Consider the following 13,225-nt stretch of genomic DNA (forward strand, 5'->3'; position numbering starts at 1 on the left):
ACCTTAAAGGTTGACTTGCAACAAAATTCAGATTACAGTTATTTGGTATCAAAAGACTCACCATGTCTTACTCTGTTGTGTTGTAGGTGCAAAATATGTGAGAATGTGATTACAAGCTCTTAAAAGCTAAAAAACGAACAGTTAATCGCAGCCACGCGATACCGCCGTAGTTTGGATTCTCTTTCCAAAACGGCTCACATGTGAGGTAGTGGTTACAAGATGGCGTCTGTTTGCACTTTCATGCAACTTCATTCGTCAAAATATTTTCACAAATATACTTCACGCATTCAATAAAACCATGTCCATTGTTCTTACGCGTCTGTTTTATCGTCATTGTAATGCTGTCACTTTTAGCAGTGATATCTTATAACTTACTGTAAAAATTCGTTTAACTTTTTAACCTTACCTCGAAGGAGTACATATCATTGTCTGATAATCATGACGAGGTCACCTGTGATAATCGAAAAGTGCTGCAAAAATTATTTGCGAAGTATTGGGTCACATGATCAAATTACGATTGACGATTAGATCAAGCCGAAACAAAACTGCAAAGTAGCGAACATCTATATTTAATACGGGGTCTTCGGTTAAACCCGAAGTGTTTGTTATTAACTAGTGCTACGATAAGTTTTATATTGAGCTTTTTATTGGCCTTTCAATTCACATGAGAGCATCACGTGACAAGACAATAACCAACTGTAATGACTACGTCGGAGAAATAAACAGATTCCAATCTACGGCGGCTTTTCGTTTTTGAGCTTTTAAGAGCTTGTAATCACATTTCGACATATTTGCCACCTACAACACAACAGAGTAAGACATGGTGAATATTTTGATATCAAATAACTGTAATGTGAACTTTGTTGCAAGTCAACCTTTAGTTGTCTACCCAATGCAACTTGCCTTTCTACACTCAACAACTAGCTACATGTATGAACAGCAAGATGAGAATATTTCATGAAAGGCAGCCAAACACTAACAGAATTTGAGGTGAATTGCAAGCAAATATGAATAGATTCTTTTAAAACAGGCATTTACTTCTACATTGTCAGATGCTGAGAAACTTGCATGTCCTGGAGGACAACCTTCTAATAAAACACAATCATCAACACACACCAGCTTTGGTGTGCCGCTTCTGCATTTCTTGTGTTAAAGTGAAATAATTGTAACTAAGTGGTTTTGTAACACAAATAACCGCCTCATATGCTTGTCAGTAAATGATAAATAAAAAAAATGATTTTAAATATTTTATAATGTAATACTGTAAGTTGAAATGACATTGAAGATATGTCAGTAGTTTTAAAATGGTATGTAAATACCATTTTAAAACCCATAAGAACAATTTCTGCTTATAGCTATACACTACAAGTAGGCTTATGCTACAAGTAGATGTACTCTACAAACAAGTATACAATACAAATAGGTGTACAGTACGCTACAAACAAGTATACACTACAAGGTAGTATGCACTACAAGCAGGTATACAATACAAGGAGGTGTTCACTCTAACCGGGTGTATACTACAATTAGGTGTATACTGCAATTAGGTGTACATTAGGTGTACATTAGGTGTACACTACAAGTAGGTATACAGTACACATAAGTATACACTTTAGACAGCAGTATGCTATAAGAGTGTGTACTCTGCAAGCAGCCATAGTTGCTAAAATAGAGCTCATATTTTTCAGCGTTTCAACACTAAACCTCAACTTACTGTTTTGAGTTGTTAAAAATAATATTTTTTAGCTGGCTACTGCAGTTGGAAGCAATTTAAGTAGCGTATTTAGTATACTATTTTATTCTATCACAACCTATTATGTTGTAAATATGTTTACTAAAATTTTAAATATTACCGCAATTATAATAGTTGGGTTTAAGAACCATAGTATGTAATTACGGTGTCAAGGCTATTTAAGATAGGTAGAAGCAAAGAATGTAGAGTTCAATTTTTAAACAAAGGAGATTGACCACAATAGAATAGAGGTCAAATTGTGTTGCCCAGCTTAGCTCAATTAAGATCAACTCACAAAGGAGTTCATTTTGCTAAGTTGGTTGTAGTGAGGTGAAATAGAGGTACAGAGAAAGACAGAAAAAAAGGTACGAAAAAAGTCGATCATATTTGTACTGAAAAGCTGAAGGTAGTTTTTATATGACCTTTGAACTTAACAAATGGAAAGCTCATCATTGTGTTTCCCTTGTTTTATCAAGCTATTGACATCCTGTCTCTGTCTTTCCCTAACTTTGTGAAACGCTCAAATGAAAGTCAACAAAAATCACAGGTTTCGCCATATGACCACATGTTTAGCTACAAAAATTTTTTTCAAGGCAATAACAGAGATAATAGATATAGGACACTTTAGAATTACTGAAGGAGAGATGGTAGACAACGTCTACCTTGAAACATCTACGCTTCAAGGTGTTATATTAGTGAGCCAAATTGAATTACTTATTTTCATTTTTAATTCATGGAAAACTAATTTTCATCTCAACCCCACCTTTGTGTATGAATATTTCTCGAGTAGCTAAGCAGAAACAAAAATCTTATAACTTGTTGACTATTATTTCATCAAAAATTATCCATTATCGGTCAAAGGTCAATTGGTTCTGTAGCTATTTTGTAGCTTGTAGCTAGAAAATGTATTGGTGTAGAAATATCATGTATCTTTCTGTCCCCATATGGTTTGATTACAATATTTTCTGGAATAACCCTACCTTATTGCACATCAGAGACATGGCATTCGTGTTTGTAAATGTTACATAAAAATCTTTAGTTCTTATTCTCTTAGCTCAAGCTCCAAAAAGCTAACTGTATGTTTACAACTTAGTTTAGCTCAAGCTCCAAAAAGCTAACTACATGTATACAACGTATACATATACAAGATACATATGTTTGTACATATGTACACTGTACATATGTACAATGTTTGTATATATACAAGCACTAAATATATACATTGTATATGAAATCAATAAAACAGACTATAACTTTAGATAAAACACTTTATTACTATTAGTTTCATGCTTGGTAAGAGCAATCTTCAGATAAAGATCTTCATCTGAAGATTGCTCTTACCTTATATCTTTATACCTTTACATCTCGTTGTCATGTACATGTATATCTTGCTTATTATGGAGATACAGCAACTACAAATAGTTTCCTTCAAGTTGTTAACAGGTCTACTGAATTCGTTACATCCAAAGAAGTTCTTGCAACACCAAAACATCAACAGGCCAACAGAGGCAGATTTGTAATCTAGATCGAATATGATTTTTGTCAGCGCAGCTACTATGGTGCTGGAGGTTGTCTTCCCCTAACACTCTGTAACCCAACCAGACTACATATTTCATCTAGGATGTTCATCACTTGTCTTAATCACATTGTTGCAATTTTTCTATTGTTCTCTTGGCTGCGAACTGAAGATTGTAGCTATTAATACAATATGTAATACTACTGTTTGGTTCTTTTTTGTCATAGGAGAGATAATGAACCAAGCCCTGATAGCTGATACAGGCTGGTACATCACACGCGAGCATCCTTCATCTTTTGTTAGAGTATGTTGTAGCTTCATTGTTTTGGAAGATATGATTACCTTGACTGATGGGTGAGGAAATACAGATTATAGGATTATAGTTGCGTTATGGCCGATAATGCAGAGAGAGTGCCTTGAATTGATTTGGTGTCATTTCTTTCATATCTTGTTAGAGTCATTTCGCTCTAGAAGTTGGTTGCATGGTCGTAAATAGAGTGTTTCTGAACTCTGTGACAAATGACATATCATTAATTGTTATTGATATCACATGATGATGGTGACACGACGAATAGAGTTCATATGGTCACAAGTGGAAGTGAATAGAATCACGAGTTTAAAAAAGAAACCATCATTGACTCGCCTAAAAATGAGCTTATACAAAATTTTAGTAGATTTTATGAGAAAGTATCAGTATTTTTCTATTATTTGTGATTGTTTTTGATGTTTGAGGCGATCTGACTGGCAGGATGTTGGAAGATTAAAATCGACACAACTTGATTACGGTTAAAGGCTCAGATTCAATTAGAAGTGTGATTATGATGTCTATGGTTGCACTTCGGCAAAGAAAACCGACCGAATAAAGATGCGTAACACAGCTTAGCTTCAACGCAATAGCCGATATCAATAACAGGAGAGACAGGCAGCCGCACAACTATAGTTGTGCGACTGCGAGTTCAGGGTCAACTATAGTTGACCCTGAAATGATGTCAGGGTCTTTGGTATTTTCAGCATTTCTAAGCGTTTTATCCGCGATCGAGTTTTGTCCAATTTAATCTTAAAACATCCTGACAGTCAGATCACCTCAAACATAAAACAACAATCACAAATGATAGAAAAATACTGATACTTTCTAATAAAATTTACTAAAATTTTGTGTAAGTTCAACTGTAAACAAGTAGGTTGAAGCTGAGTAAATATCAAACCCATATCATTGTTATTAATAGTAATAAGAAATCTTTAAAGATTATACAAGAATTCTTCCAATAAACTAATTTTGAAATATGACATAGTATAATAATAATATGGCTGTCTCTCGGGAGCTGACAGTGACTTGCATTTGAGTGAAGCGTGCTTCGGTAAAGCAGTATGTTAGGGTAGAGTTCTCAGTATCTACTACTTCCGGAACTGTCAGATTAATCTGAAGGGATGCCTTAACAACACGTCCAGTCTGACAGAGCCAGGTAGCCATTTCACTTGCCCATGTGTGACAGAGGTGGATTTTTAACATGCCCACAATGTCAGTGTGGTACACAGGACCTCCAAGTTACGGTCTAGATTCGAAAGACCCAGCAATTTAGGGTTAAAAGCTTGCTGAAAACTTTTTGTCAGATCGGCATGAAGCAGGGCTTGAACCACCAACCCATGGTTGATAGTCAAAGGCGCTACCACCAGGCCTCCCTGACACCCTAAATATGAAATAAACCAGGTAATAAATACTTTGCTCGGCAAATAAATGGATTGCGTTCAATTTTTTACTAGCAACATAGAAATTAATATCAAAATAAGTTTTAAAATGTCAGCCATGTATACTTTTCTCTGTGAGATGCTTAAAGACTATTAGTGGACATTAAATTTAAATTGAGTGAATGTATTGCTAACTCTGACTAAATAGATGCCTTTAATGTGAGTTCTGTGTTTGGTATTCTCTTAGCTCCAAAGCTAGCAGATGCTAATACAGTGAGCAAACACTAACACAGAAAGTAAACACTAATACAACCAACAAATACTAATACAGCAAGCAAACATTTATATAGCTAACAAACACTAATATAACTAGCAAACACTAATATAGCTAACAAACACTAATATAACTAGCAAACACTAATACAATTAGCATACACTAATATAACTAGCAAACACTAATATAACTAGCAAACACTAATACAGCTAGCAAACACTAATACAGCTAGCAAACACTAATACAGTTAAATTATATATAATAGAAAGCAGCCTCATTTTTTTGTGTCAAACAGTCTTTGTAGAAGGTAGCCAGCATAACTTTGACATGAACAATGATGTACTGCCTTGCTGAACGAACCGATGATATGCTGCCTCGTTGAATGGAAACACATTCTAGATGCACTGCACAATAATGTTGTTATGCACATTGATGGACTGCACAACTGAGTGAATGTTGGCTTGACACTCTACATTGGCTGGCACACTTTGCTCATTCTGCTCCATTTAATAGCATTGATTTATTAATAAACATTACAAACCATTTAATGTCATCGTTGTAATAATATTGCAGAGCAAAGATGAAAAATTAAAAAACTGACTTTTTGTTAAAGCTTAATTGTGCTGTTGCATACGTTAGGAAGCCAATTTTTTTAATTTTGCCATAAGTTGTCATTTTGCTACAATAGTTTTTGAGAAGGATGGTCTAAATTACTGTACTTAGAGCTTGCAATCGATAGGAGGGCATTACAAAAGTCTGGTGTGAATAATCCCTGGCCAAAACAATGAGAGGAAGGCAGGGGTAATCCTCTCAAGCAAGGATTATAGATGAGAACGACTATATATAAAAGAAAGGAGCTCTGAGATAATAACAACAGCTTTAACAACTCCATACATGTGAGTACCGCTAGCAATTTGTGTAGATTAGACAAGGAAACATTCAGGTGAATTGAACGATTTTATTTGTAGATTTATCCCCAATCGTGGCTGATAGTAAACATTTGCTCATGTGTACTACTTCAACTAATATAAAAATGTCACAACTCTCGTATGTTTTAGTATATATAAACTCTGTAAAATTCTAAGCATTTATTTATTCACCTCTAACATTTAAATGACTTCATAGAAAAAGGCACCTGCTACTTCTATTCACTCTTTACTGACAGCTGTAAACATCACACTGCTAGCGATTGACATTATGCAGATAGCTTTCCATCTTTAATTTCTAATACTAGTTGTGATATCCATAAAAGACTCAATTATACAGATAGTTTTTAAAATTAAGTTGTATTAATGAGTGAAAAATTCTTTATGAGTTTATGAAGGCAGTGAAAGCGTTACACTGTATTTTACCTAATAGTATGCCATACGATATCTTAAGTCTCTATTCTATAAATAATTAGCCTGTGTTCTTTTAATTTATGTTCTTAAAAATTAGTTAGCTTGGTAATATAGTTGCCCTTTTTTAATAATGTATTCATTTAACCAGCAATCCAGGTTAACAGATATTCAAGTAATTATTGTCTGAATAAAGCTGGGTATTTCCTAGACATAGAAATGAGAATTATATTCAGATAATGCCAGCTCTTAGAACTGGTAAATGAAACCGAACAGCTGTGTCAGACATTCACTTGGGTGCCTTCTATTGTACTCATCGGTTTGCCATATCAAATATGTTGGGGCGCCTTCTATTGCACTCATCGGTTTGCCATATCAAATATGTTGGGGGCGCCTTCTATTGCACTCATCGGTTTGCCATATCGAATATGTTGGGGCGCCTTCTATTGCACTCATCGGTTTGCCATATCGAATATGTTGGGGCGCCTTCTATTGCACTCATCGGTTTGCCATATCGAATATGTTGGGGCGCCTTCTATTGCACTCATCGGTTTGCCATATCAAATATGTGGATTCGTGAAAGGACATTAAAAGCCATTTTGGTCCATGTTTGCAATAACTTGGCAGAACAAATATCAAAAAATAATACTGGTATTGGTAATAATTTAATACTTGGTATTAAATTTAAAAAAATGAATAGTATAGTGTTTTTTAAATGGTTGAATAGGTTTTCCCTCTAATTACAAATCTTTCCGTACTGTTTATGAAGTTAATCTTAATGTGTTTCCATTGTTATTGTTGTTATACTTCTGTCATTACTGTTGTTATACTTCTGTCATTACTGTTGTTATACTTCCATCATTACTGTTGTTATACTTCCGTTTTTATTATTGCTAAACTTCAATTGTTATTATTGTTATTATACTTCAGTCTTTATTATTATTCTTGTTCCAGAAGTTACTATGAAGGCGATAGCACCACTTTTGGCCCTAGCTGTAGCTCTGCTCTTAACAGATGGTACAAGGTATGTAAAACTCCTGAAACAGGAAGAAAATATATTTACTTTACAATACATTTTAAATTAAAGGAAATTAAATTAATTAAGAGGAGGCTTCAACAAATTAAAAGAAGGTGTTTAGGATTGACAGATCATAATCTCTCCTAATGGTTGTAATGGACCAATATTATTATCATATATAAATTACTATTATTATATATATTATATTTGCAAATATTAGTTGCTTCCTTTGTTTACCTATAATAGCTATGATAGTTATTATAGCTATAACAGTTATGACTACTATTATAGCTGAAGCAGCTGCTCCAGTCCACTCGACAACATGTTATATCTTTTGGTAACGCCACGGACCAGATAACAAAAAATTACAGGTTCCAAATATGAGGCTCAGAAATTAATTCAACGGTGAAACAAAAACCTGCCCTTTATGACAAACACTCTTTCAAGTGGACTCCAAGATAGAAATTTAGTATATCATCGTAAACCATAAGTCAGAGATTAAAGAATTACCGTAAATTTACTGTTGCAGACTCCACCTCATATTAGCAGGGATTGAGCTATTTTATACTGTTTTATTTAAAGTTACTATTGCATAAGCTGAGCACCTGCTTACAAAATCCTTTTTGCGACAAGAAGCTACTCGGCATCAGATTGCGCTGTGAAGAGTTGTTTTTGGTAAGGCAGCTAAAACATTGAAAATAAAAAATACATGGTTTTGTAAAATAATTGTTTGTACACATGTGAAACCAAACTGCATATTATATAAACTATATAAGTTGTATATAATAAATAAACTGTCAAAATTAAATTAGTTTCAGCTGTTGCGTACTATGTTGCTCATTGACGAGTAAAAATATTTAAAATTCTGCTTGTGGATTTCTGTTAATCAGCCAATTATGCTATCTTCTTAACAAGAGTCTGTGTTTGTTGTGTTAGAGCTTATGGAGGACGAAGTGAAGGTGGTCGAAGTGGGCAACGGCAAAACGGAAGAGGGCAACGTGGAGGAGGACCAATAGGAGGATTTCAAAGCGTAGAAGTGCGAAATGAAGGAAGGCGAAATGGAGGGCAACGTAATGGAGGACGAAGTGACGGAGGGCAAAATGAAGGATGGGATAATGACGGAGGACGAGGTGACGGAGGGCACAATGGAGAAAGGCGAAGTGACAGAGGACGAATTGAAGGAGGGCGAAATGGTGGAGGGCGAAGTGTAGGTAGACGGAGTGAAGGAGACGGGAGTGAAGGTAGGCAAAATGAAGGGCGACGAAATGGCGGTAGGCGAAATGAAGGCAGGCGGGATGAAGGACGTCGAAGTGACGGAGGACGAAGTGGAGACCAAAGAAATGGAGGAAGATTCCAAGATGAATTCAATGAAGGAAACAACATAGGAGCTGATTTCAGTGGTGGTAATAGGAGAGAAGGATTTCAAAGAGAGAGTGGCATTGACAGAACTGATGGCAATGGATATAGCGATGGAGGAAACCAAAGAAGATTTGCTGGAGGGAGCTTTAGAAATGACGGACTCGTGGAAGAGTTTCTCAATGGCGATTTTACTAACAGAGGCAACATTGGAGGCAGCTTCAGATCAGATGGTTTCCTTGATGGACAACGCAGAGGTGCATTTTCTGAAAATGATTTTGGAAACAGCGGAAACCTTGGAAGTAGATTTAAGGAACATGATTTCCAAAATGGTCGACAAGGAGACAGTGGATTGGTCAGCAATGCCAATGGAAATGATGTAAACTTTGGCGGATTTAGCGGAAGTCATAAAAATAGAGTTAGTGAAAACATAGGTGGCGTAGGTATCCAAAACGGTGATGATCTTGGTAACTACGGTCGGGGGTCATGTGAGTATAATTATGGTTGTTCTTAATTTTTAATAGCTAGCTAAATTGAAATAACAAATAAACCATAGCAAAAAATTACATTACCAATAAGATTGTGTCCAATTTGAGTAACGAGTCTATATATGTTATGGTCTATAATTTACATACTTTTTGCCAACTTCACAGTAACTAATTGAAAATTTTAGTCTTTACGTTACAAATTTGCTCTTTCTGAAACTAATTTCTGGAATATTCTGCACACTTACCGCTATACACACATGTCATATACATCATTGTTTTAGTCAGCAGCCTCTATTGATGAGTCATGTCCTTGACCTTCAACACAGATCTCACACCATCCACTTCCTCAGTCGGATATTGCAAACCTCTTGTTTTAGTATAAGTTAATGTCATACCTCGTTTTTACAGTGAAGATATTTATGATGTAATCAATAGACTTGATTTTTTGTTGTTGTTGGCTCTGTGCAATAAGCAAAGTTTTTGATAAGTTATTTATAAGCACTATTGCAATGAATTTTTATAATATATTACTGGCTTAGAATCAAATATATGAGACCCACTTACCATCAGACACGGACTTCTAAAACACCATCAGTGCAGTAATTACCTGAAAAATGTCAAGTTATCTAAACCTCAGTGGCAGTCAACTCTGTTGCTAAAAAAGCTGTCTGCCTTGTTACTCGTTTGACAACAGTATAAATTAATCTTTGGACTCAACCCTAGAGCAGCCGTGGTCTCGTGGTCTAGACCTGACCTACAAACAACAGGTCGGGGTTCAATTATCAAAAAAGGCAACGGTTGGTGACAAGAATTACAGCTAACCTTAAATCTCTCTCGTCAGACATGTCCAATCAAGATCACAGTACCATTATTTGTGCCATGATGCTCTTAAAACACACACACACAGCATTTGCTTGCAGTAAACTAAACCATAGACCTATTAACTATACAGTATAGTTAATAGGTCTATGAAGCTAAACAGACATCATATTTAATCTTTGAAGTATGATATCGAGTGTACACAATGTGTGAGTAAACCATAGATTGACATCTATAAAACTTTACTCACCTAAGATAGGCTGTGAAAGTTTGTAAGGAATTTCAGGTCTATACATTGTTAAAACAAAACATTGCATTACGTTTATAAACTATATGAACACCAGTGTGATATGAAATAGAGATCAACGTGATTACATAGGATAAAGTGGTATATAGATCCAGGCATCCATATCAAGTTGTAATGATAAAATCATTCAATTTAGCAGTCAGTACTATAAGAAACTGTAATTACAGCAGCAATTACTAGGTCTGGTGGAGAGAAGTTTTCCAATTTATGCTGTAGCGGAAATACATTGACTGTTACGTGTTTTAAACTAGGACGCGTGTAATCTTGGACAAAAAATTGTATTTTTGATATTATAATCAAAGGGTAATCTCAACTTTGCCAATATATGCTTACTAATAGAAGTGGTACTCTCAACTTTGATTGTTACATCGTTACTGTAAAATCTTTATTTGACCTCCTTTATTTGAACCGCTACTATAATACTCCAACATTATTTAATTGAATGCCACCTCTAGCTGACTGCCACTTTGACATTCTTTGATCTTTAACAACTCATAATAGCAAGTGATCAGTAGAAAAGTGTCCACAAAATAGTACTAATTACTCAGTTACATCAATAATAATTAATTTTTTTCATTGCTGTAGTGATTGTCATGATTTTAGTGACGATGTACCTGAGAATATCGATCGTCACAATCATCAGAACTACACTCTGATTCAAAGTCACTAAGGTCTAAATCATAACCATTACTTTCAGATTCATCCATAATGCGATTTACAATCTTACCTGAAGACTTTAAAGCGTTTTAATGAATGATAAGAATACGCTTCAGAAACGCTGTACAACGCGATAGCAGCCATTTTAATGGCGTATACTCCATGTAAATTAAAAATATTAAAACCATCTTTAAAACTTAAACACGTTGTCTGTTTTCAAATACCAAAGCTTTAGTATTTTCCTTAAAACTGAAAGTGACTCAATTGAAATAATTAATAACTTTATCCACTATCAATTTAAAATTTGAGTAGATCTTTGTTTAACTCGCCCTGATACTTCGACATATATGAAAAACAGTTTAGCGAAAATGCGGAGACCAACAGCAATGATGTCGATTTGCCAGAAAGAAGTGTGAAATATAGGCGACAATAGCATTGCTTTACCCGTAAAAAGATTAAATTTATTCTCCCAGAATTTTGACGAGCTAGTCAAAAATACAGCCGTATCTTCTATTTGAACGTCAGCTTTAATAAAACGTCACTATAGGAAAGGGATGAAAAATAGAGCGCCATGGCGTTTAGAGGTTTTACGGTATGTCACAAATAGAGCGCCATGGCGTTTGGAGGTTTTACGGTATGTCACAAATAGAGCGCCATGGCGTTTAGAGGTTTTACGGTATGTCACAAATAGAGCGCCATGGCGTTTACAGGTTTTACGGTATGTCACAAATAGAGCGTCATAACGTTTACAGGTTTTACGGTAGGCCTATGTTACAAATAGAGTGATGTGGCGTTTAGAGGTTTTACGGTATGTCACAAATAGAGCGCCATGGCGTTTAGAGGTTATACGGTATGTCACAAATAGAGCGCCATGGCGTTTGGAGGTTTTAAGGTATGTCACAAATAGAGCGTCATAGCGTTTAGAGGTTTTACGGTATGTCACAAATAGAGCCTATCAAAACTATAATTCTTGATTAGCCAAGATTCTTTCAAAGAAGATTTAGTGCAATCAACTTGTTCTATTTCAATCTTTTTGATATATTTAATCTATATCTCTCCCTTGAGTTTTAAATATATGATACAAATAACATTTCTCATTTCATTTTACACATTTCAATGGTCATAACCTCAATATTGACTGAATGGACAAGGGTATTCTCTTAATTAAAAATCTATCTTGGTTATTATAAACCATAGAATAACAACAGCAACTCAGTAAAAGAATTCATTAATAACCCTAAAATACAGCAAAGCAGATTTGTAAGTTAATCTCTTCCTTATATTTACATGTCAGATACTACACAGCTATAGATTAACAAAATACAATATGATCTTTCCTATATTTAGACAGACTGCAGGCAATATTAAAAACACAAAAAGTTTGCCTGCGAGCCAATGGTTATGAATATAGTGTGTAGGAGGTCTCTGCCATAGTCAGCAAACTCAGTGCTCCATATCTACTTGTGAGCTCACAATGCCATGGTGAAATAACTCCTAAAACTTTGTCTTTGAGCCTTGCCAGCTTCACAGTTGTTAACATCTTGGTATCCCATATATGAACAAATTCTCCTGCAGTTCCTGAGGACATTAAAAGTACTTGTACTTGGTTTATCACCCAAGGTTACTGCCTAAAGTCATGGCTACACAGATTGCTATTGACGTTCATGATGTTCATGTTTACTGACTGACACCTACTGACTCACACCTATTGACTCATACTAAGAGACTTGGCCTTACTAACTCGTGTTTACTGACTTGTGTTTACCGACTCGTGCTCACCGACTCGTGCTTACCGACTCGTGCTTACCGACTCGTGCTTACCGACTCGTGCTTACCGACTCGTGCCTACCGACTCGTGCTTACCGACTCGTGCTTACCGACTCGTGCTTACCGACTCGTGCTCACCGACTCGTGCTCACCGACTCGTGCTTACCGACTCGTGCTCACCGACTCGTGCTCACCGACTCGTGTTTACCGACTGGTGCTTACCGACTCGTGCTTACCGACTCGTGCTTACCGACTCGTGCTTACCGAC

At 35.7% G+C, this 13,225-nt stretch overlaps 2 protein-coding genes across 4 annotated transcripts in view; one reads left to right on the forward strand and one right to left on the reverse strand.

The window, feature by feature from the left end:
- Positions 1–7,507: 7,507 nt before the first annotated feature.
- On the forward strand, positions 7,508–9,433 carry LOC137394219 (uncharacterized). The gene is made up of 2 exons (XM_068080941.1): positions 7,508–7,569; positions 8,500–9,433. Exons 1-2 carry the CDS (start codon positions 7,508–7,510, stop codon positions 9,431–9,433), a joined length of 996 nt encoding a protein of 331 aa, XP_067937042.1.
- A 2,920-nt stretch (positions 9,434–12,353) lies between these two features.
- LOC137394848 (uncharacterized) overlaps positions 12,354–13,225 on the reverse strand; it is a 38,697-nt gene continuing 37,825 nt past the window's right edge. For all 3 annotated transcript variants that reach the window (XM_068081615.1, XM_068081616.1, XM_068081617.1), the window contains one exon: positions 12,354–12,768. In XM_068081615.1, the coding sequence (XP_067937716.1) occupies positions 12,590–12,768 (179 nt within the window). In that variant the 3' untranslated portion in view covers positions 12,354–12,589. The remainder of the gene's footprint in view (positions 12,769–13,225) is intronic.

Source organism: Watersipora subatra, chromosome 4 (assembly GCF_963576615.1).
Source record: "Watersipora subatra chromosome 4, tzWatSuba1.1, whole genome shotgun sequence".
Classification (NCBI taxonomy): Eukaryota; Metazoa; Bryozoa; class Gymnolaemata; order Cheilostomatida; family Watersiporidae; genus Watersipora; species Watersipora subatra.

What these genes read in the sequence shown, in the direction of transcription:
- LOC137394219 (XM_068080941.1), top strand. Translation starts at nt 7,508, where the DNA reads ATGAAGGCGATAGCACCACTTTTGGCCCTAGCTGTAGCTCTGCTCTTA. An exon ending in CTCTTAACAGATGGTACAAG is followed by an intron (nt 7,570 to 8,499) that starts GTATGTAAAACT and finishes TTGTTGTGTTAG; the next exon opens with AGCTTATGGAGGACGAAGTG.